Source organism: Trichophyton benhamiae, assembly GCF_000151125.1.
Source record: "Trichophyton benhamiae CBS 112371 chromosome Unknown contig00074.8, whole genome shotgun sequence".
NCBI classification, from domain to species: Eukaryota; Fungi; Ascomycota; class Eurotiomycetes; order Onygenales; family Arthrodermataceae; genus Trichophyton; species Trichophyton benhamiae.
The window spans coordinates 238242-259608 of NW_003315102.1; the positions used below are offsets into that span (position 1 = coordinate 238242).

Here is a 21367-nt window from a genome sequence, read left to right on the forward strand (position 1 = left end):
CCGGCCTACGCGTAAATCTCATCGTGAAGGGTGAATTAAGAAATAAAGGTGTAAAAGATGGGCGGCAAATATAAGGGGGTATATAGGCCTATATTCTTGCAATAAAGTAGCAAAGAATATATAAAGGGGTGACGATCAGGTAAAATGTGAAGTTAAAAAGTAGAAAATTAAAAAAAGTAACGCGCTTCCAATCCCAGTCAATTACTCCATGCTTTCCGCTTTTCCTTTTTGTTTTTTTTTGTATTGTTTAAAAGTTCACGAATATCGTGACGATCAGGAAGCTAAGCGTGAGACTCATAATGGAGATTGCGGCAGCCGAAGCAGCGTTATTATGAGTTGGAGCAGGCGCTTTTTCGGAGTTGGTAGGCGTTGGCATGTTGATTGAGGAGCCATTGGTGGGATGGTGAACGGAAGAGCTAGGGCTCTCAATAAATACGTGAGGCGATGGGATGTAGGCGTCTGGAGATTTCGAGGTGGTGGAGTAAGCCGCAGTCGCAGACGATGACGTGGTAGAGCTAGACTTACTCGGATAAGAGCTCGTTGGCGTCGGAGTGCTTTCGGAGCTGGACGAGGCGGATGTAGAGGTAGGGGTCGGCGATTGCGTAGAGGACGAGCTTGAAGGAGTGGACGACGGCGCGGGCGAGGAAGAGCTTGAAGATGGCTTGGGTTCTTTCTTGTCGTCATCCTTTGGCTTCTCATCTTTATCACCATGTCCGTAATCACCGGAGCCACCACTGTTACCCCCTTCGAAGACGACAATAGTGGCCTGGGTACCCTTGGGAACAGTAACGACGCAGAAGGCAGCACCACCTGCACCATCAGTACCACTGCCAGTGATTTCATTGACCTTGTTCTTGGCTGGGTCGATTTCACAAGGGAGCCCATTGCATCCCTCGCATTCAACCTTGACACCGAACTTTGGGCTCTCATCCCTGAAGGGAGTTGTCGTTTCCAGATAGATGGGGTTCCAGCCCAGCTTCAGGAAGGTCTGCCCACTATGATCGGTGTTTGCACCACTGACATACGGAGACCAGTTACCCCATGGGTTGGCATTAGTTCCCCATACACAGGCAGTATCAGTGTCAGTACCTGGAGGGTTGATATAGTAGCTAGACGAGCGAAAGTTAGCAAAGGGAAACAAGGGGTAAAATGACTATCTTCTTTCTTTAATACATACTGAGCAGCAGTTGAGCACCAGTAGGACGGATCGGGAACTGCGAGATCTGCGGTATCCTGCACGCTGGTAGGGATTAACATAGCCTCATTTCCTGGAAGGACAGTTTGGCAGAAAGAAACCACTCCTCCACAGCTGTTCTTGACTTTAACAGGGCCCGTGGCATCAACGCAGTACGGCTTCTCGGGGAACGGCTTGCTAATCTTTCCACTTTTATCACAGTAAAGACCACCATTCTATTAAGAAAGAGTTAGGCGAGTTTGCTATCCTTCCTAGTAATAATTTAGACGTACCATTGAAGCGGGATAGGTGTAAGCAGTCGCCTTTGGGTCCCATTGTGCCATAACTTGGCCGGGGGGGCAAGCATAGGGACAATAGCTATCAGGCTTGCAGGGCTGGTCGGGACTCATAGCCCATCCAGCATTCATCGCCTTTGGGGTAACAGCCACCAGTCCAGCATCCGTGGGGAACTGACATTGGCCATCTCTCTTTTCAATATAGGACACCCCATGGGCTTCCAGTGCAGGGACGGACCGATGGAATCTTTGGTGGCCTCCTCCATGATGACGGCTGAACCCAGAAGTATAACTATGGAAATCGGCGTGTCCAGCTTGGGATGGGCCGGCAAGGAAGAAAAGGACGGCTGACGCCCAGATTGGTATGCGCAACATATCGACTTTCAATAACAGAATTTGTCGCACAGCTGATGCGCAATGCTGACCTTTCTGTTCTTTCCCAGTAACCCTTGCGGTAAGCGTTTTCTCTCGGTATCTCTTGAACGGTAGTAAAGAATGGCTGATAAAAGACAAACGGGCAAAGGGAAGGATAATATCCAAGCAGTTATTCTAACGACCGTGTAGGAAAGGACACAACAGAAAGGAATGGAACGCGGGGAACAGTCTCGACAGTAGCACTAAAGGAGTGACAGGCAGGTTTCGCAAAAGAGTGTATGAAGTGAGGTGCAAAAACACTTTTTGAAGATTAAAAAGCAGTCGAGCGCAAAAAGGAGGTTGACGGCGAGATTTGAACTAACTGGCGAATGCGGGCGTATTTAGTGGGACGCCATCTGGGGCAAGTTAATGGCTGCCAGGGGTCATGCAATCTCCTAACTAAGAAGTGTGGCATCGGCGACCATGGTTATTACTAGCCTCGCCAGCCAGGCACGGCGCTGGGCCAGGGACGCGGTTTGTGCCTTGCATCACGCTGGTATCCATCCAATCCAGGGCATTCCTCGATTGAGAAAAGGGCGCTTCTGTACTCCGTACGCCATCATCAACTAACCAGATAACTCATCACAGTTCGTATGCCCTTGTCAGTATATACACAGGGTTGTTCCAGCATAGTCCCGCCCATTCTTCTTCGAGCCTGGGCTTCCTCCATCCGTATCGTATCAGGTTCTCCAGGACAACCGAATCACTCGCGCCGCGGAGAGCCTCTGTGGGCTCGACCAACAATCGTATCCAGAAAAAGATTTGGTACCTGTTTGGTGCAGGGGTTAAATTGAGATCGCCAGTGTAGTCCAATAAGATCCACCACACGGACGAGGTGGCTCCCTGACCCTGTCGAGTCGGCACTTGGCTGTCGCATTTTTACTCGCTATGGCCGGCCAAAAATAATTGCGAAGTTGACTGCTCGCATTCCTGCAAAGGCAAAATTCGCTAGTTTTGGCCACGGGTGAGATTGAGCTTTAGCCTCAGATATTCCACGTGATGTGATTATGTATCACCAGCGTGCTTGGACATGTTGGAAAAGGGGACTCGGGAGGCAGGAGACTGCCACGGCAACTTGATGCGTGGTCGTATGGAGTATATTGGGTCGCAGATCATCATAGTAGTTTAAAAGCGACTGTTGTCGTCCGGGAAAAGGGACCATCAATCAGGAGAACTCCAGGAATATTCGGAGAGTGGACGATCTCCTGTCAAAAAGAAGATACTCCTTATTCTTTGACAGTGTAAGTAAATGGCTCAGTCTATTTGGGTTTATTCACTGTGATGGAAACTCTCGCCAGCCGTGGAAGGCCTCGCCAGTCGGAAGCATTTCTTGGTCTCCGGGTGATGGCGGGCCATCTCGCCATCCCCAAGCAACACAGTAATGCCTTGCGAGCAACTGCCACTCCTCGACCTCGTCCAGCATTTCAAGTCCTGCAACTCGACTCTTCTCGTCCTCTCCGATCCACTTCTCCCAGATGAAATCAATATCGGCGACGCCCTGACCGCCTGAGAAACCGTGACTCTGCAACCGCTCCCTCTGGGCTTGTAGTGTCGCATAACGATGAAGCGTCTGTAGCTGAATCCCGCGAGCTGCCAGATTATTCACCATCGTTCTTCCGAATGGATCATCCGGTCTAATGGGTTCATATATAACCAGTGCAAGGGGTGTGGTTGGACAGAATACGTTATCCGTAAAATAAGAGATAACCTTCACGGCATCGGCAGGAGGAAGATATACGAGACAACACTCTGAGATCAACAAGGTCGGGGCGCTTGAATCTATATCTTGAACCCGTGGACGGTCCGGGCCGTTGGACGACGCTGTGAGCGTTCGTAGATCTATGGGGTGAATGTGGTAGTGTTTCGAGTGGAATGCATCACCATTGGAAGAGGTCATCACCTCCTCTCGGTCTGTGATGCGGAGGGCGTCCAGGAGCGGCGGAGAAGAGAGGATCTTCGCGATCTTCGAGGTCGTGTTTTCTGCAAAGTCGAGTTCATGGTACGTCAGATCCAGCTCTGGATTTTCTGACAACAGCCTGAATACTCGAGTATCCGACCCAGCTCCGAGCGAAATTATCTGCTTCTTCTTCTTCTTGTCTGCCCAGAGGAACCGGGAAACCAGCGTGTCAATCGAGGTTGTCCGCACAAATGTTCCTGGGTGTCTCCAGTTAGTGCATACCAGGCACGAGACAAGCGACACGTACCTCTGTTAATGATGGGATACCTTCGTATCTCAGCTGTCTCTGGTGCAAAGATAGAGGCAAATGGATCGTGAAGATAGCCCAGCTCGACGGCGCTGAGCCTCGAGACGCTGGCATCGTTGTCTGTTTGCTGCACCACCTTGTCCCCAGAGCTGCCCTCCCCGCGGCCTGCGGTGCCCGGATAACCGGCCCTACCTCTTCCGCGGCCTCTTCCACCGCCCCGCCGCAGTGTATTGAGATTGGGAATGTGAGCAGCCGCCATTGGAGAGAATATATCCACGTTGGCTGTTTGTTGTTGCTGTTGTTGTTGCTGTTGTTGTTGCTATTGTTGTTGTCGTCGTCAGTCGTAGGTTGGATAGATAGCTTTAGCTTTCGGTCGTAAGTAGGTTAACTATTTAAGTTGCCCCACGGCGTTCGTGTTCGCTGTCAACATCGACATCAGACTCACCACTCTGATTAAGACAAGGCCCACGCTGTAGACAGCGCAGAAGATTTTGAGATGTAGGTAGTGAAATGTCGAACGACTATTGATACATTCTACACAGGTCTATATAAGTCTCTCGCATGGCTGTCCATGAGATCAAGAATACAAAAAGCTGTTCCGGCACAGCGGGCAGCTGCTCGAGTTGCTGCTCCTAAACCACCTGAACAAGCAGTCTGAATGGAACGTATTCTTGCAAGTTCCGCATTTCTTGTTCGGCGTCTGCATGTTAGCGGAAATGATGGAGCAGCAGATGGGACACTCGCCCTGTCCCTTCAAAGCTCCCTGTACATTCCGTCTGAATGCCATCAGTCCGTCCATGAGATTTCCGTTGGAAAATAGGATCACCCCCTGGATCACCAAAAGCCAGCTCTTCCATTTCTTCTCGTCAACGGCTACACGGGAGCGTCCGCTAACAGTGGCTTGATGCAACGGGTAGGTTGGGGGAAGGGATATAGCAATAGATGTCGGTGGTGATTCCTCATCTATTTCGATGCTGCCGATGATCTCCGCCGCTTTGGAGGATACTTTGACTTCGAGAGCATGATCCTCGCTGTCCCAGTCCTGGCCAGAGTACCAGTCGCTTACACTCTGTAACGAGTCCTCTATTATAAGAGGAGAAACCTGATAGTAGTTAGCAATACAGGCCAAATACTTCCCCCAGATAAAACTACTCACGTATCTCTGTGTCCAGGTTTCCACAGGTGTCTTCAGCCGCTTTTTGCAGTCAACCCACCAAGCCCGAGTGATGTTTGGTAGGTATCTCAAAGCTAGGTAGTAGATATGGACTAGAAGCCACTGCATCTCCCTTTTAGATGACTCGGCAGTATCTAGTTCAAACGAGCGAATCTCAAACTTCGAAGCATCAATCAGCTGACCCTGGGGCGTCTCTAGGCAGTCGAACGCGAAATCTAACAAGGAACTCAGGCAATCTTTCTGCTTTATATCAGAGCTGTAGCCCTCTTGGACAGGTATTGACTGAAGATAAGTTAGAACAGGCTATTTTATCACTGGGGTTGGTTCGGACAGCACGTAATCTCACCGAAGGCGCGAAATGATCGAACACCACTTTCCAGCCAAGAAGATACGAGCGAGCTCCCAGCCAAAAATTCTCGTCTATATCTGCCTCTTTAAATGGTGCTATGGGTGGCACTTGCGAGAGAAGAGCCAAGAGCTGATCTGGTAGATGGACTGCAGTTTTGGAAAGCGCCACATCGAAAGATAAGGTCTCCTGGATTTTGGGTATTGCTCGATGAATTATTCCATATGTTGCACGCTGTACACCTTTGCTTTCGATGGAAAGGCTGGAAAATAATTCACTAATATCAGAGATTGCATCAGCATTGATGGCAGACAGTTCTCGCGATAGGAGGTCGGTTGTGATATCCCAGGGTAGGTCAGAGTGAAACGAAGGACCTATTGTTATTACTGTGTCAGAAAACTGATACCTTATGCCATTGAATGGGGTCAAGCTTTACCGAACTGCTTTAACATGTTGACCATAGTTTCTGTGTGCGACTTTCGAGCTTCTTTCCATGCATCCTCCAGATCCTCATTGCTGTCCTCAGTCGCCAGCTTCCTCAAGCAACTGAACAAACGCAATGAGGAATGTAGAACAGGGAGATATTCGCTAGATAGCTCTCCATTTTGCCACAATGTCTTCAGTACATCAAACAAGTCTGGCCAATGTGATCCATATATTTCCTTCATCAAGGGCAAAACTGCGGACAAAACTTTCAGTATTTCTGAGAGTATTCCAACCCCGAGTTCCCCAGACTGCAAACACGTAATTAGATGCTTCACTAAGAACACCAGTCTCTGCGTGGGGATATTCTTTGCTGGATTGTTTCCTCCATGCATCAGAGAATTGAGGACTACTAATTTTCGTAAATCTGTGACCGTGGTGTCAGCCAGAGGAGTAAAAATGAGACCCAAGAATATTAAAAGCTCACCTCCAATATTGTTGGTATCCTTTAAACCCGTCATATCTGCAACTAAGTGGTTACAGAGCTTTGAAACGGTTTGCGTCTCTATAATAGAGTCCCTATATCCAACAATAGTTGCAATTAAAACAAAGGGATTAGAAAGCCCTGTGGTTTCCATTGCTGCTTTTAATTTGCCATCAGCCGACGGTGTCGGCTTTATTGCGTCCCTTTCGGTCACGATACGTGCGAAGCACTCTGCAAACCGATATGCTCGAGAACCGGTGCCTTCGAAGTTGTATACACTTCTCTCCCAGAAGGATACAAATGATCTGGCGCCAGCCTTATAGGCTGCATCTGCTGTACATGACTTCTGAATCCAACCATTCATCAGGATGCGAGCCTCAGAAACAATTTCAAGTGCAATTGCTCGGGTGTCAGAAGTAAGGGGATATAGAATTGCCGTAGACTCGTCAATACTCAATTCTTCATCAACTAGCTGGATAATTAATGGAAAAAATGTGAAAATATTCTCGAGCGGTGGTAGAGGCACGGCGTCAATACCGACAGCTGTTAGAAGCTTGGTGACATAGTATGCAAGCCGGAATGCTAATGGGAAGCCATCCCGGTCTCTTGGGACGGCACGTAAAATGTCCAGGTTACGTGACGCATCAATGATATGCACAGCACCCCCTAGCGGACTCATTATTGAACATGATCGCTTGGGGGGGACTTCAATGTAAGGATCTAGGGCGACCTTCCATGAACTCTCTCTAGGTAGTAGCGAGAGTAATAGCTTAGGGCTATCATGTACAGACGATTGATCGAGAACTTCTTGGACAATGGCTATTAATGACTCGACACTATCGAATGAATTAGTAGAGTTTTCTATACCCCAAAGAAATTCCACTTACGATAATGATTCATCGTCCACCGTTTTGAAATTCCTTTCCAATACTTCAAGGGTTGGTTTGAGAGAATTATTATCACCTCCAATGTTCGTAACTTGATCTTTTAAGGATGCTGCGAGTAATGCTACCTCATCGTTGGAAGATTCGGTAAGATATAAGAGTTTGGAAATTAATTTCGAGCCATTTGAGCTTGTGACATATGATTGGATTGGTGTGGCACTTTCTGTAGAAAGTAGCAATAATCCACGGAGAACCTCCACCATTGAGTCTTCACTGGACAGCCTTTCAATTAAAGAATCAAGGATGGTATTAGAAATCTCCGGCCCTAGTTTCTTGTTCCGAAGAACTGCTGCAATATCCAACCAAGACTGATGGTCCCCACGAACACCTTGCTGAAGCACGCCTAAAACCAACAGCTTAAGGTCTGGATTATTTTCTTCATCAAGAGCTGTCACTGAGGAAAATAAATTGCCCATTGATGGCAGTTGAGAAGAGGAAATCAAAGTATTGTGGTATGCACTAATTGCTTTTCTGAGCGCGTTATTAAATCCTTTCCTGCTCCGGCAGGCAAATAGAATGGACACCAAGTGCTCTGCTGAAGGCGACAAAATGAGCTGAGGGAGGGTATTGGTAAGAAAAGGATCTAAGGCTTCCATCTCGCCCATTAGTGATGGTATCTTGGTAAGAGCCTCATCGACCACTGCTGCAGCGCCATATGGTTTCCCATTTCGGGATTGAAGCGTTTGAAGAGATGTCTCTATCAATGAAAACGAGCTACTTTTTATAGATTCCACAACAAAGGCATGCTGACTGCTTTCAGAAACTTTTGTAACAACTCCACCACAAAGGGTGAAAAACCGACTTCCTTTAGAGCAAACCGAATCCTGGGAAGCTCGGTATGTTTTGGACTGTTCTGGCTCCGAAATTAAAATGTTATCTTTCAGTATTGTTGCCAATTTTGTACATAAGCCGCTGGTGGTGTCGTGTTCTAGAATTTGGCTTAGAGCAATAAATAATTCAACACAAATCTTGGAGGCGTTGGGATCATCTATTGTCCATATGGCTTGTGCTTGATCTGCAGCGATGAATTGCACAAGGATTGGAAATAGATGGTCTTCCAAGAATTTGAGGTGCTTTTCACCTACAGGAATCTTACTGCTCATCCAAATGCTCATTTTAATATAAGTAGTCCAGGCAGCTAACAAGTTTGTCCTTGCTTCCTCCCTCTTTTTGAGTGAGCAGTGGATTGCCTCAGCAATAGATATTATGGAGTGTATGGCAGCTTCGTCTCCCTTATCTATTTCCAGCACCTCCATTGGGAGTGACTGCAAGATAAGTTGTAACTCTGACCAATACGATGGGCCAGCCCCTTCTGACCCAGCTTTGATATATCGCATCAATTGCTTTTTAGCCGGGGATTTAGCGGAGTAATATGTGGTCCAGAGTTGAGGAGATTTTTTGGTAAGTGCCAATAGGAGTCCCGAAAACGTGGAGGATGAGCCAGTCTGTGATATACCCAGTGATTTTGATAGCACACAGGCACTTATTGTTTTCCAATTGACGCAGTCGATATTCTTGGACAGACAAGTTTGCAGAAGTTCATACAACGATCGTCGGACAAATGCATCCTCATGGTAGGAAAACTTCCATAAATCTCGACTCTGAAGGATATTCTCTACCGAATCCGCATCTTTGGAGAGCTTTTCTGTCGGGGTAGTGGCTGATTTGGATTAGCATATTTCTTCAATGGGGAAAATGGTCGGTGCATTAATACCTAAGAGCCTACTAAACTCCAGTAACGCTGTTGCAACCACCCGCGCATGTTTTGCATTTGCGTCGTCTGGCCGTACAGTTCTTTCATCACTCAGAGTTTGTGGCGTTTGTTGGAGTGTAGCGTCCGCTACGAATTCGAGTATGGAAGTCTGGTACACGGTCCATATCCCCTGTTGCTTCTCTTCTGTCGGAAATGATTTGGCGAGTGAGTCCTGTGCAGACTTCTTAACGAGCTTATCATTTTCGTACAAGCCTGCCAGCCATGAACCTATGGTACCACTAATATACCGTGCAATGCGTTTTCCAGCGGTGGAAACTATATCTCCTTGCAGACTGTGGGCAAGCTGCCGGACTCGACGAGAGGAATCTATCGAGGTGCGTGGGTAAACCTTAGACTGAACAAAACAATTTTTTTTCAAAAAAAAAGAAAAGTAAATACTTCTATTCCATTAATCTGTCTACTGCGAAAGTAAGGGGAACGCACCCATGCTTCTAGCAATCCATCATCGAGGGAGGAATTGCTTGACACCACATTGGATATATGACTCTGCAAATCTTCAAGTGCTCTGGCCTTTGTGGTACTGTCTTTTTTTAAAAGATTCTTAAACGTGACCACAGTCTGGGGGTCGGATATTTGAGATAAGTCTGGCGGCTCGTAGACATAGGATAGGGATGATGCCGGGGTTTCCTGGGCAGGTCCGGCAGTAGAGAAGCCGCCAAATGGACTGAATGAGCCTCCCCCGAAGCCCCCAGCAGCTGCTCTGCTGCTTGAAGCTTGGGATTTGAACTTCTTTCCACTCATGGCCGGCGGGGCAAGTAAAAGTTGAGATGTAGTTAGAGAAAGATGGAAGCAAAAGTGCGGAAAATAAAACCAAATGAATAGAAGGTCTGGAGCTAAGTTCAGCCAAATCCAGTCATCGTTCAACTGTTCTGCGCTTCCGTGGCGTTGGATCGAAAAACAACCAGCTTTGCCGGCGCGGAGCAGCTGTCGTTCGCTATCCGAAAACAGCTCTCCGACGGCCTTGCGTATTTATCAGCGGCGGGGGAAGGCCAGCGATTGTTCACGTGACATGATGACTAATAGCTAGCTAGTTAGTTGAGCTTAACTAGTTGATGAGGCTCTGCGGAGTTTCTTTTGATGTTCGAGATGGAAGTTCAGAAGTTGACATTATCGTTGATATCAGTCACTGCTTGGTATTTTGACTGGGGAAATTTGCCCTGGGCCAGGTGAAGTAGCCGTCGCCTTTCCTGATTCCCACAGCTAGCCGTGAAGCTTACAAGATGGAGTTCCTTATAGAGTAGGTCTGGCCCTTTTCACGAACCGCAATTCTCAGAGCTAACTATTCTTGATTCAACAAAGTGACCTGCCAATTCTCTTTCCTTACCCTCGGATATATCCTGAGCAATATGCATATATGTGCGATCTCAAGAAGGTCCTGGATGCGGGCGGCCACTGTGTCTTAGAGATGCCCTCTGGGACAGGGAAAACAATTACTCTACTCGCCCTGATTGTCGCCTACCAACAACATTACCCAGAGCATAGAAAGCTGATTTACTGCTCCCGAACCATGTCTGAGATCGAAAAGGCCTTGAGCGAACTACGCGCGCTAATGAAATATCGTTCCCAGAAGCTCGGAGTTGTGGAAGATTTTCGAGCCTTGGGCCTCACCAGCAGAAAGAATTTGTGTTTGCACCCTTCCGTGAAGCGCGAAAAGAGTGGAGCAGTAGTTGATGCTCGATGTCGGAGTCTTACAGCAGGCTTTATCAAGGAAAAAAAAGAGAAAGGGGAGGACGTTGAGCTCTGCATATATCATGAGGTCCGCTCCAGCAGTCCATCTCAAGGTCCAAAGCTGACTTGTTGCAGAACTTAGACCTTTTAGAACCTAGTAACTTAGTCCCACCGGGTGTTTTCACACTTGATGGACTCCTTAAATACGGAGAACAGCACAAGCAATGCCCATATTTCTCTGCTCGGCGAATGGTAAGCTTAATGGCAACCTCAATCGAGTTGCCTTTCGACCATATAACACTAAAAATTCTACTAGATGCCATATTGCAACGTCATAATATACTCTTATCATTATCTTCTCGATCCGAAAATTGCCGAGAGAGTATCCAAAGAGTTATCTCGCGATAGTATAATAGTATTTGACGAGGCACATAACATCGATAACGTTTGTATCGAATCTTTGAGCATTGATCTCACAGAGGACTCATTGCGAAAAGCGAGCCGTGGCGCCAACAACCTCGAACGTAAAATAGACGATATGAAGAGTTCGGATGCTGACAAGCTGCAAAATGAATACCAGAAGCTTGTTGAAGGGTTGCGGGAAGCAGACGAGGCGAGAGAGGAGGAACAGCTGATGGCAAACCCTGTTCTTCCAGATGATCTTCTGAAAGAGTCTGTACCTGGAAATATCCGTCGGGCTGAACATTTTGTGGCCTTTTTGAAACGCTTTATTGAATACCTAAAAACTCGGATGAAAGTTACCCATACAATCTCGGAAACACCGCTATCGTTCCTTTCCCATCTCAAAGATCTAACGTTTATAGAACGAAAACCTCTGCGGTTTTGCGCAGAACGACTTACATCCTTGGTCCGCACACTGGAGCTTGTGAATATCGAAGACTACCAACCTCTTCAAGAGGTTGCAACATTTGCTACGCTTGCTGCAACGTACGAAAAAGGCTTTCTACTCATTCTTGAACCCTTTGAATCGGACACGGCAACCGTTCCCAATCCGATTTTACATTTTACTTGCCTGGATGCAGCTATAGCCATAAAACCTGTGTTCGACAGGTTTAGCTCAGTCATTATAACTTCTGGAACACTTTCTCCTTTGGAGATGTATCCAAAGATGCTAGGATTTGATGCTGCCCTACAGGAATCCTACAGTATGACCCTTGCCCGCCGCTCTTTTTTACCAATGATTGTTACTCGGGGCTCCGATCAAGCACAAATATCATCATCGTTCCAAATACGCAACGATCCAGGAGTTGTTAGAAATTATGGCAACATGCTCCTTGAGTTTTGCCGTATTACCCCCGATGGGGTGGTTGTGTTCTTCCCATCATACCTCTACATGGAGTCTATAATCAGTATGTGGCAGGGGATGGGGATTCTAGACTCTGTCTGGAACTATAAGTTGATTCTCGTGGAAACACCCGATTCTCAGGAGTCGTCGCTTGCTCTTGAAACCTATCGTACTGCATGTTGCAATGGTCGTGGTGCTGTACTCCTGTGTGTTGCCCGAGGAAAAGTTTCTGAGGGAATTGATTTCGACCATCATTATGGACGAACTGTCCTTTGTATTGGTGTTCCGTTTCAATATACAGAATCCCGAATCCTGAAAGCTCGTCTCGAGTTCTTACGAGAAAACTATCGTATACGCGAGAACGATTTTCTCTCTTTCGACGCACTTCGACATGCTGCGCAGTGCCTTGGACGTGTCCTTCGTGGAAAGGATGATTACGGAGTCATGGTCCTTGCTGACCGTAGATTCCAGAAAAAACGAAACCAATTGCCTAAATGGATAAGCCAGGCCATGCTTGAGAGTGAAACGAATTTAAGCACTGATATGGCTGTTGCAACGGCGAAGAGTTTCTTGAAGTCAATGGCACAGCCTTTTAAAGCAAAGGACCAGGAAGGTATTTCAACATGGAGCTTGGAAGACCTAAAGCGTCATCTGGAAAAACAGAAGCAAGAGATAGAAAAGACACAGGGGAATAAAATGGCGTGGGATGCAACCAACACGGGAATAGCCGATACTGCCATGGTTGATGACGACGATTTTAATGAGGACCTTCTCGCAGAACTCGAGTCATAAGCCGGGTTCAAATACCCGCAGGTAGATTTTGGGGAGGGTACGAACATATCTAGTTGGCCATGGTGTTATTAAGACGTGTACGGGATAAAGGCGTTGCTACCACCCGGTGTAATTATTGATCGATGCCTTTTTTATCTTCAGGGTAACTGTCTATTAAGCCCGTTCTTTAGCCACCAATGAACCCAAGGCTTATTGTGAGCCAATTTCTAACACTGGAACTCAAGTTTGACATTAACATGGACTATCAGTATGGCTAAAACCTCACATGCATGTAGAAAACAAATAAACGCCTCACTATTTTTCCTTTTTAAATATCTATCCAACTGGCGCAAGTACATCGAAGGCACCTGTGCCAACAGTTCCAACTCTACCTACAACAATTCTGCTGCTAGGGCCGTTGAGGTTATCCCAGTCCCTCTCTAGGACAGCGTCACGAAGGAAGCGAACTGTTGTTTCGAAACTCATCTTCATCAATGGAGATGTACTATCCTTAACAATGCCCATACGGTTGAATGCGCGGTAACCGCCAGTTTGAGTCATGACATCAGCGATAAGGGTGAGATGTCGGTTATCCACCTTGATACCATGGCCTTCGAAAACAGTTCCAACTTCACTGACAATGGTAGCCCTGGCCGCCTCAACACCATATAGGCCAAGCATGTGAGACACAGAGTTGGAATATATGGAGTGTGGGTCAATAATGTCCTGATAGTCGCGCATTGCCAACAAATTAACACCTTCCGTTACCACATGTTCAGGCTCGCCCTTGTCAGCTGGTATATACGCGCAACTTCCAAGTCCAGGGATGAACTGTATGACTGAAGTACGGGCTGCGTTTTCGACCAAGGGTAGAAGCAAAAGTTTTGGTGTAGAGATGTCATATTGGAGTTGAATGGTACACAAACTTCCATTCTCTGGGTCGAATTTGAACTGTGTGAGAGCAGGGTACTTCCCCCTGAGAGCCTCTGCCCGGTCTCTGCTGTTGGCCAATTTCCTAGCTTTGGAGGGGCCAGGATCTTCCATCTCGGTGTCACTGTCACTGTTATCCAGTGGCGCAAGCTTTTGTTTATCGTCGGTGTCCTCATCGTCAGATTCAAGATCAGGAGTATCCTGCCTTCTAATGATCTCTTGCTCTCCCTCATCAGGAGCTTCATATGAGGCTTGACCAGCATTGTTGCGTGAGGAGCTAGCACGTTTGGCATCATCCAAGTCTTCATCATCGTCTTCATTATTGTCCCCTCCTTCACGCCTAGCTTCTTCCACAACACCAACAGAGGTTCCAATCTCGGGCTGGGCAGCAGAAGGGCTAGACAAGGACTTCTCAGAAGTTCGCTTCTTTAATTCAGCTTCAGTGAGCTTGACAAGGCGGGGTATAAATTTCTCTTCGAGCGTCCGGAGAACATCATTCACTTTAATAGCGTACTCGGCGCAGTATGCTTCAGGAGGGAAAAAGTCAATTTGGATGTCATAGATCTTGGCCTTTGCACTTCCCTTGGATGTTACACGTTCTCGAACTTTCAATTTATCAACTACCTCGGCGAGGGTGAGCTTGGTGATAGTCTTAGCAAACAATCTCGCAGTCTTTTCGTCTGTCTGCTTGTTTAGTTTCAAGGTCATCGTTGGTGTCATGATATGGCTACTAGCTGTCATTACGATTTCCCTAAGTCTGGGAATACCGAGTGTGACGTTTTTGGCCGCATGACCAGCCAAATGGAAAGTATTTAGAGTCATCTGGGTCGATGGCTCACCAACAGATTGACCAGCGACTATACCAATGGCCTCACCAGGGTCAATGACTGATTTCATATACTTCATGTTCATCATTGTGGTAAAGGCCTTTTTAGTGATTTCACCCTCGCCTGTGCTTTTGTCTTTGAGTAGGTTGTCGGGATTGGATTTGAGATACTAAACATCGTGTTAGCTCTAGTATAGGTAGACGTTGATAAGATAATTGCCATACCTTCTTGAGTGCCGATGAAAACTTCTCTGAGGTGCTACCATAGTTGGCACCTGGGGGGAAGTGAGCCAACGCAGGGTCTTTAGCTTCGATCTTTCCTGTCTTTTTTATCTTCTTCAGGGCAGCCTTGGACCAACTACTTGCTTCGTCGCTGTGAATCTTACTCGAGTCGTTCACCCCATTAACCTGCGACACTATCGACATGTAGTTTTGTGCCAAAAAAGAGAAACTGTCCAGGTGCTTCTGTTTTGTGATATCAAGCCCGTCTTCTCCGTACAAAAACTGTACAATTGACCCATCAGAAGTGTCTCGAACAGAGGTATCATATTCCGCCTTTAAACCCTCCATCCCCTTGATTAAACAGCGCTGGAGATAGCCTGATCGTGAAGTCTTGACAGCGGTATCAATTAGACCTTCCCTGCCAGCCATGGCGTGAAAATAATATTCATGCGGCTTAATTCCAGTCAAGAAACGACCAAAAACATATCCGCCAGCTCCAATTTTAGTCTCGAATGGCTGGAATGATGGAAGAGTCTTCCCGCTTATCATGACGGGAACTCGGCGACCTTCTAAAACTTGCTGACCTAGGTTGCAAGAAATCAGGTTCGCGTTAACCATTGAACCCTTGGCTCCCGATACAGTCATGGTCTGCATGTTATTGAAGGGAAAGGGTTTTTCAAGCCCACTAGGTAGGCAAGCCTTGGTGATTTCCGATGAAAGTTCACCCGCACGCGACTTATACATAGCATCAAGCCCAGCATGCTTATCATCATCCCGTAGCACTTCCTCAAGACGACGTTGCAGTTCAGTGTCCTCGTCTTCTACTTTGTTTTCATCTAAAGTAACATATTTTAGTGATATTTCTTTACCAAGGTCATCCGCTTGTTGTATTAACTCCTTTCGTTTGGCATTTCCTTCTTCGGTCAGGCGGAGATCATCCATCCCACAGGTAAATGCACGCATGTGTAAGACTTTGGTCAAAAGGCGGCCCAGGATACCGATCAGTTTGCCAGCGACAATGTGACCATAAACTTCGTGAATAGAATGGATGAGGCCACCGACAGTAGGACCGAGTTGACTTTTATCGAGAATTCCTGATATCAGTTCTCCGTCTCTTACAGTAACTTCACCCTCGGCTTTGTCACCCCAGCGGTCCCCAGGGGTAGATGACTTGCTGTCCAAGTTGAGACCAGCCCGGTTATCCGGAGTGATATTCTTCAAAACCGTGCTTATTATTTGCTTTCCAGTCCAAAGGGGCTGTGGTTTGAAGATAGCAGGTGGCATTAGCCAGATTTTGTCAGATACGGTATGCGAATTTTCAGGCCGTAGACAGCTATAAAGTAGTTGGTGGTAGTCATCCTCATCGAAGAAACTATCTCGGCAAGTGAGCCATACTCCCATGGATAAATGGTCCTGGATTAAACCACGGAGAGGCTTTCCAGATGTAGCGACGAAGTATTGGTGGTCGGTATCCGCAAGCTGCATGGCTTCTGCACGGGCAATTTCATTTTGTGGGAAATGCATGTTCATTTCATCACCATCGAAGTCAGCATTGTATGTATTACAGTTGGCGTAGTGCATGCGAATTGTTCTCTCGCCAGTCAGGACTCTTGCACGGTGGCCCATGATAGAGGGTTTATGCAGTGTTGGCTGCCGGTTCATTAAAACAACATCTCCTGTCGTAAGGTGGCGATACACTCTCTTATTGCGTGACCTCTTAAGCTTCCAATTAGACGGTGAGAGAAGCAGGTTGGCAATCGCTACTCTTTCGTCCACAGTCTTGAATTTCAAGCTGACCACTTGGCCAAGCTCGTTTTCAACTGCAGCTGCACCGGGGTATATGTCTGGCCCATTGATAACAGCCTGTTTCAGCTCCCAGTAGTTATGGTTCGTTACTGGTTCGGGGTATGTCAACTTCTTTGCAAAAACAAGGGGTATTCCAATTTCATTCGTTTCAATATTTGGATCCGGGGAAATAACACTTCTAGCCGCAAAGTTGACTCGTTTTCCCATCATGTTCTTTCGGAAGAGACCATCTTTCTTTTCCAGCCGCTGCTTTATACCATCTTCATTTTGAGCACCTAGCCCCTGAGAGGGATTCCTATCCCTATCTATAAGACTGTTTACGGCATCTTGGAGTTGAACAATTGCCTGGAGCAGATCACGATAATCACGAATTCTTCTTGAAGTGCCTGTTGTATCACCCTGTCTCTCCCTGCTGATTTGATTGATCTGATCGCATAGCTTGATTATCCTGCCAAAGGAAGTGTTTTGCTGGGCTTCCATGATCTCGTTTGGGCCCTGCTGAGCTGCTGGTCGAAACTTGTTCGGAGGTACGAGAATATTTTTGATGAAAAACATGTTGGCACTAATATGCGAGCGTTTCTTGACAAAAGGCCGAGAGTCATATATCAAATCGAGGATTTCCTGTTCTTTGTTGAATAGAAAGTGAAGAGAAGCATAAATTTCCGAAGAAGGAACATATTGCTGAGATTCAATATCGCCTACTTGGGTCATTGCATCTTCTTCGACGTCCATCAACATAGTATTGCCTACTGAGATTTGTTGCTCCGCATTGGGCTGATCGTCATCGTCAAGCGATTCTGTCTGCTTTGCGGTCTTGTCCCCGTCTTTTTGTCTCTGGGACAGCCGGCTTGCCTCCTCCATCAGAACAAGAGGGTTAGGTATTTGGAAACCAGCCTCCATCATGGCAATTTTGGCCTTTTGCGGGAGAGATTTTCGGAAAATTTTCGAGTACTTGTCTCGACGATAGGCTGGAGAAATTCTAAAACAGAGTCAATATGGGTCACATATAGTATCATTAGGATCATTAGCGGACTGCTAACCCAGAACAAGAAGTGCATTTTTTGACAGCACAAGCCTCTCTCAGAAAATCCCGTACCAAACTCCGCCGCATTTCCGCCGCAGTGGGGTCTTTGACGAGTTCCATATGGCTTCTACTTCTCTTGTGAACAGGGAGGTTTGCAATGCAACGCTTGACATAGGCATTCCTGCGCTGTATCAAACTAACATCATCCTCATCATCGCTATCGTCATCACTCGAATCGTCTTTCCCTCGAGCGCCTTTTCGTAATTCCATGTTGCCCACGATATGCGCCTCTTCAATTAAACCATATTGTAGCAGCCGCAATTTGCAGGAGTAGGTATTAACCTGGGCGCGGGACATCCTAAACCGATGGCAGTATATGCACTGAGATCTAAGTAGTCTGTATAACTGGTCAAAGAAGGTAACATTGTAGACGTGAACTGGTAATTCGATATGACCAGAATGCCCAGCGCAGGACCAGGAGTTCTGGCGACAAGTGGTACATCTAAATGGGTAATTCTGTCAGTGTTTCTGGCAATCTAGTGCATCAATGCAAAGTTGTAACGCCGGACATACATATGATCACCCCATGCGCCCAGAGCAGCATCATATAGACCACCTGGTATCGGGTTATTGAACGAGTCTAAACTGGGCGTGTTGTAGATTCGCTTGACCGAAACCGCCTTAATCTCTTCATCGGACATTACTCCAAAGTCAATTCCGCCGATGGACGACGAGACAGGAATAGCGAAACTCGACATGGCTGCAAACTCCTTCCCGCCTGCCTGTCTGTGTGGAAGGGAGAGCTGCGCAGTCGGCTTCCGCGGTGGTTGATTGCTTTCTGGATAACTTTTTTTTTTTTTTTTACACTTTTCGGGTGTAGCTCAAATAAACTTTTTTTTTCTGCCGCCTGCCGCCGACTTTGTGCTATCAGCTTATGTAAACAGCTCAGGTAAGGCTCAACTATGGATTCAGCGAGAGACCCCAGCAGTAGTTAAATATTTTGTTGGAAGGAACGATGCACACCTTATAAGAACTGTCATAGACTGTTCACTACGCTAGAGATCTCGCTCATGCATCATGCCCTTCGTCCTTTTCATGCTTCGATAAAAAAAGCTTGAGAGTGTCGTTATCTATTACATAAGCATAGCTTTATATTGCTGACATAAGCCGTTCAAACTTACCGCACGTTTTGTCGGCAGCCTCTATCAATCTCCTTCAAGCTTCAATACACAGACTACGTACCAACACCGATTTCCATGGCAGGCACCTCTAGTGGCGGGTCTCTCAAGAGACCTCACCAGCTCGACGATGATGGCACGTCTCAGAAGAGATCGCGCTCGAACAATGGGTCTCCAGCACCCCCAACACCTCCCCCGAAAGTCGATATGGCGAAGGCGATTGCAGAAGCCAAGGCAAAGGCAGAAGCTGTTCGTGCTAGACTAAACGCTCAGGGGACGGGAGGAGCTGCCTCAATACCTGCTGCGGGTCCTTCGGCACAACAATCTGGAGGAGCATCGCCGGCTATGTCTAGGCTTGAACAAATGAAGGCAAGGGTTGCGGCAGCTACTGGGAAGATAAATATTTCTGCGACTAAACCACCACAACCTGCACCCAGTTTTGCTCCCATTCCTCCTCCTCCGTCTAATGACGATAGTATGATGAGGGCAAGAGGGGGTCTGGATGTCGGTTTGCATCCTGCACTCCTTGGAGACAGCGGGCAAGATAACCGAACCACAAAAGGGAAACAAGCCATGCAGCCGAAATTTGCAACAACTATGGCGAACTTTCGATCCGAGTCCTTTACTCCACCTAGTCGAGGGAAAACGCCTCTTGATTTATCTGGCCCATCTATAGAAGAAACTAGGAATAACCCATATTTCGATCCCAGCTTCGGCTCCAGGTCTGTAGCTGCTCAGCCCCGTCACACGCGCCAGCTTATCTTTAATCAAAAGGGGAAATATATTCAACAAGCCGCGGCTCTGAGAAGGCAGGCTCAGCTCGAAGCTATGAAAAAACGGATTGCAGAGCGAGCTCGACAGGCCGGTATAGATGAAGACCTCGATGTTGAAAAATCCTACCTTGTGGCTGCACCTCCGGCAATTGAATGGTGGGATGAAGGGCTGGTGAATGGAACAGATTATACTGCAATCGACGATCCCAGCAACCTGAAGATTGATACCCCAGATTCTGTTATTACGATATATATACAACACCCAGTCCTTCTCGAACCCCCGCAAGACAAGAATATACCTGCTCCGAAACCCATGTACCTGACCCCCAAGGAACAAGCAAAGATTCGTCGACAACGGCGTATGGCGGATCTTAAGGAACAACAAGCTAAGATCCGTCTTGGATTGGAGCCTGTACCCGCTCCGAAAGTCAAAAAGTCAAACCTTATGAGAGTACTGGGTGAGGATGCAGTTAAGGATCCTACTGCTGTTGAGGCCAGAGTCAACCGTGAAATTGCTGAGCGCGCGCAAAAACACCAAGACGCCAACGAAGCTCGAAAACTCACAAAGGAGCAACGGCATGAGAAATTGGCATCGAAACAAGAATTGGATGCCGCCAAGGGAGTGTGTGTGTCTGTCTACCGCATTGACAGTCTGGCAAATGGCCGTCACCGATTTAAGATTAACAAGAACGCAGAACAGCATGCACTTACTGGTATCTGCATCATGCACCCCAAGCTCAACATCGTGATTGTAGAAGGGGGCGCTCACTCTATCAACGCTTATAAAAAGCTGATGTTAAATCGCATTGACTGGACTGAAAATTCAGGTGCCAACTCCGTGCGAGAAGGTAACCGTGAAGCGCTGACTTCTTGGCTAGCTGCAGAGGATGAGAAGGGAGAACTCAAAGACTTGAGTCTAAATACCTGTACATTAATCTGGGAGGGGGAGGAAAAAAACCGAGCGTTTAGGAAATGGGTCGGCGCTCGAGTATGTGAGACTGATGGCGCAGCAAAGGATCAGCTAGCAAGGGCAAAGATGGAGAATTTTTGGGCTCTGGCAAAGAGTATAAAACCTAACACTACATAGCGAGTTCTGTGGAAACCCGGTGCTTGCAGTTGTACCATATACCTATTGATAATACCCGAGGTGTACAAATGAGTAGAAATGAGTGCTTATTCATTGTGTACTTCTATGTTAATGACCAGCCAGAATTGATCGCTTATAGATTTTGTCAATATTCATTATAGGTATCCGCTAATAGATGAATCTAAAAAATAACAGGCCCGTCAGTAACCCGTACGCCGACAAACCGAATTAGGTACCTATACATGTGGCCTCGCGCAAGAGAAAGATCCCGCCATTCAGAACCATACGGCAAAGAAAATTATCAGAAAGATTAAAAAAAAAAAAAAAAAGAAAAGAAAAACTGGTAAAGGCAAAAAGGGGAATATTTATATCGAATGATTGGGGGTGGTGAGTGAAAACGGTGAAGATATTCGAACCCTTAATTCAGAGACCATATATTCAACCCATAGCGGGTTGCGTTAAAAAGGAGTGACCTGTGCCTTCAGAGAACGCCAATAACAACGTAGTTAGATGGATATATCAAGGCAGATCTTTAGAGTCAAT

The 21367-nt window shown here is 46.9% G+C and overlaps 5 protein-coding genes across 5 annotated transcripts; 2 read left to right on the forward strand and 3 right to left on the reverse strand.

The window, feature by feature from the left end:
* Positions 1 to 247: 247 nt before the first annotated feature.
* ARB_00087 (uncharacterized protein) lies at positions 248 to 1845 on the reverse strand (the record flags this gene model as incomplete). The annotated part of the gene is made up of 3 exons (XM_003013594.1): positions 248 to 1109; positions 1178 to 1410; positions 1468 to 1845. 3 exons carry the CDS (start codon positions 1843 to 1845, stop codon positions 248 to 250), a joined length of 1473 nt encoding a protein of 490 aa, XP_003013640.1.
* Positions 1846 to 3157: 1312 nt separating this feature from the next.
* ARB_00088 (RING zinc finger protein, putative) lies at positions 3158 to 9974 on the reverse strand (the record flags this gene model as incomplete). The annotated part of the gene is made up of 9 exons (XM_003013595.1): positions 3158 to 4038; positions 4089 to 4407; positions 4534 to 4558; positions 4730 to 5565; positions 5609 to 5982; positions 6045 to 7351; positions 7403 to 9119; positions 9186 to 9567; positions 9657 to 9974. The coding sequence occupies 9 exons, from the start codon at positions 9972 to 9974 to the stop codon at positions 3158 to 3160; spliced, it is 6159 nt and encodes a 2052-aa protein (XP_003013641.1).
* Positions 9975 to 10638: 664 nt separating this feature from the next.
* Positions 10639 to 12999, forward strand: ARB_00089 (uncharacterized protein; the record flags this gene model as incomplete). Its single annotated transcript, XM_003013596.1, has 3 exons — positions 10639 to 10989; positions 11037 to 11153; positions 11218 to 12999. 3 exons carry the CDS (start codon positions 10639 to 10641, stop codon positions 12997 to 12999), a joined length of 2250 nt encoding a protein of 749 aa, XP_003013642.1.
* Positions 13000 to 13314: 315 nt separating this feature from the next.
* On the reverse strand, positions 13315 to 18544 carry ARB_00090 (uncharacterized protein; the record flags this gene model as incomplete). Its single annotated transcript, XM_003013597.1, has 4 exons — positions 13315 to 14904; positions 14960 to 17741; positions 17803 to 18174; positions 18360 to 18544. 4 exons carry the CDS (start codon positions 18542 to 18544, stop codon positions 13315 to 13317), a joined length of 4929 nt encoding a protein of 1642 aa, XP_003013643.1.
* Positions 18545 to 19042: 498 nt separating this feature from the next.
* On the forward strand, positions 19043 to 20824 carry ARB_00091 (uncharacterized protein; the record flags this gene model as incomplete). Its single annotated transcript, XM_003013598.1, has 1 exon — positions 19043 to 20824. The coding sequence occupies one exon, from the start codon at positions 19043 to 19045 to the stop codon at positions 20822 to 20824; it is 1782 nt and encodes a 593-aa protein (XP_003013644.1).
* Positions 20825 to 21367: the final 543 nt, after the last annotated feature.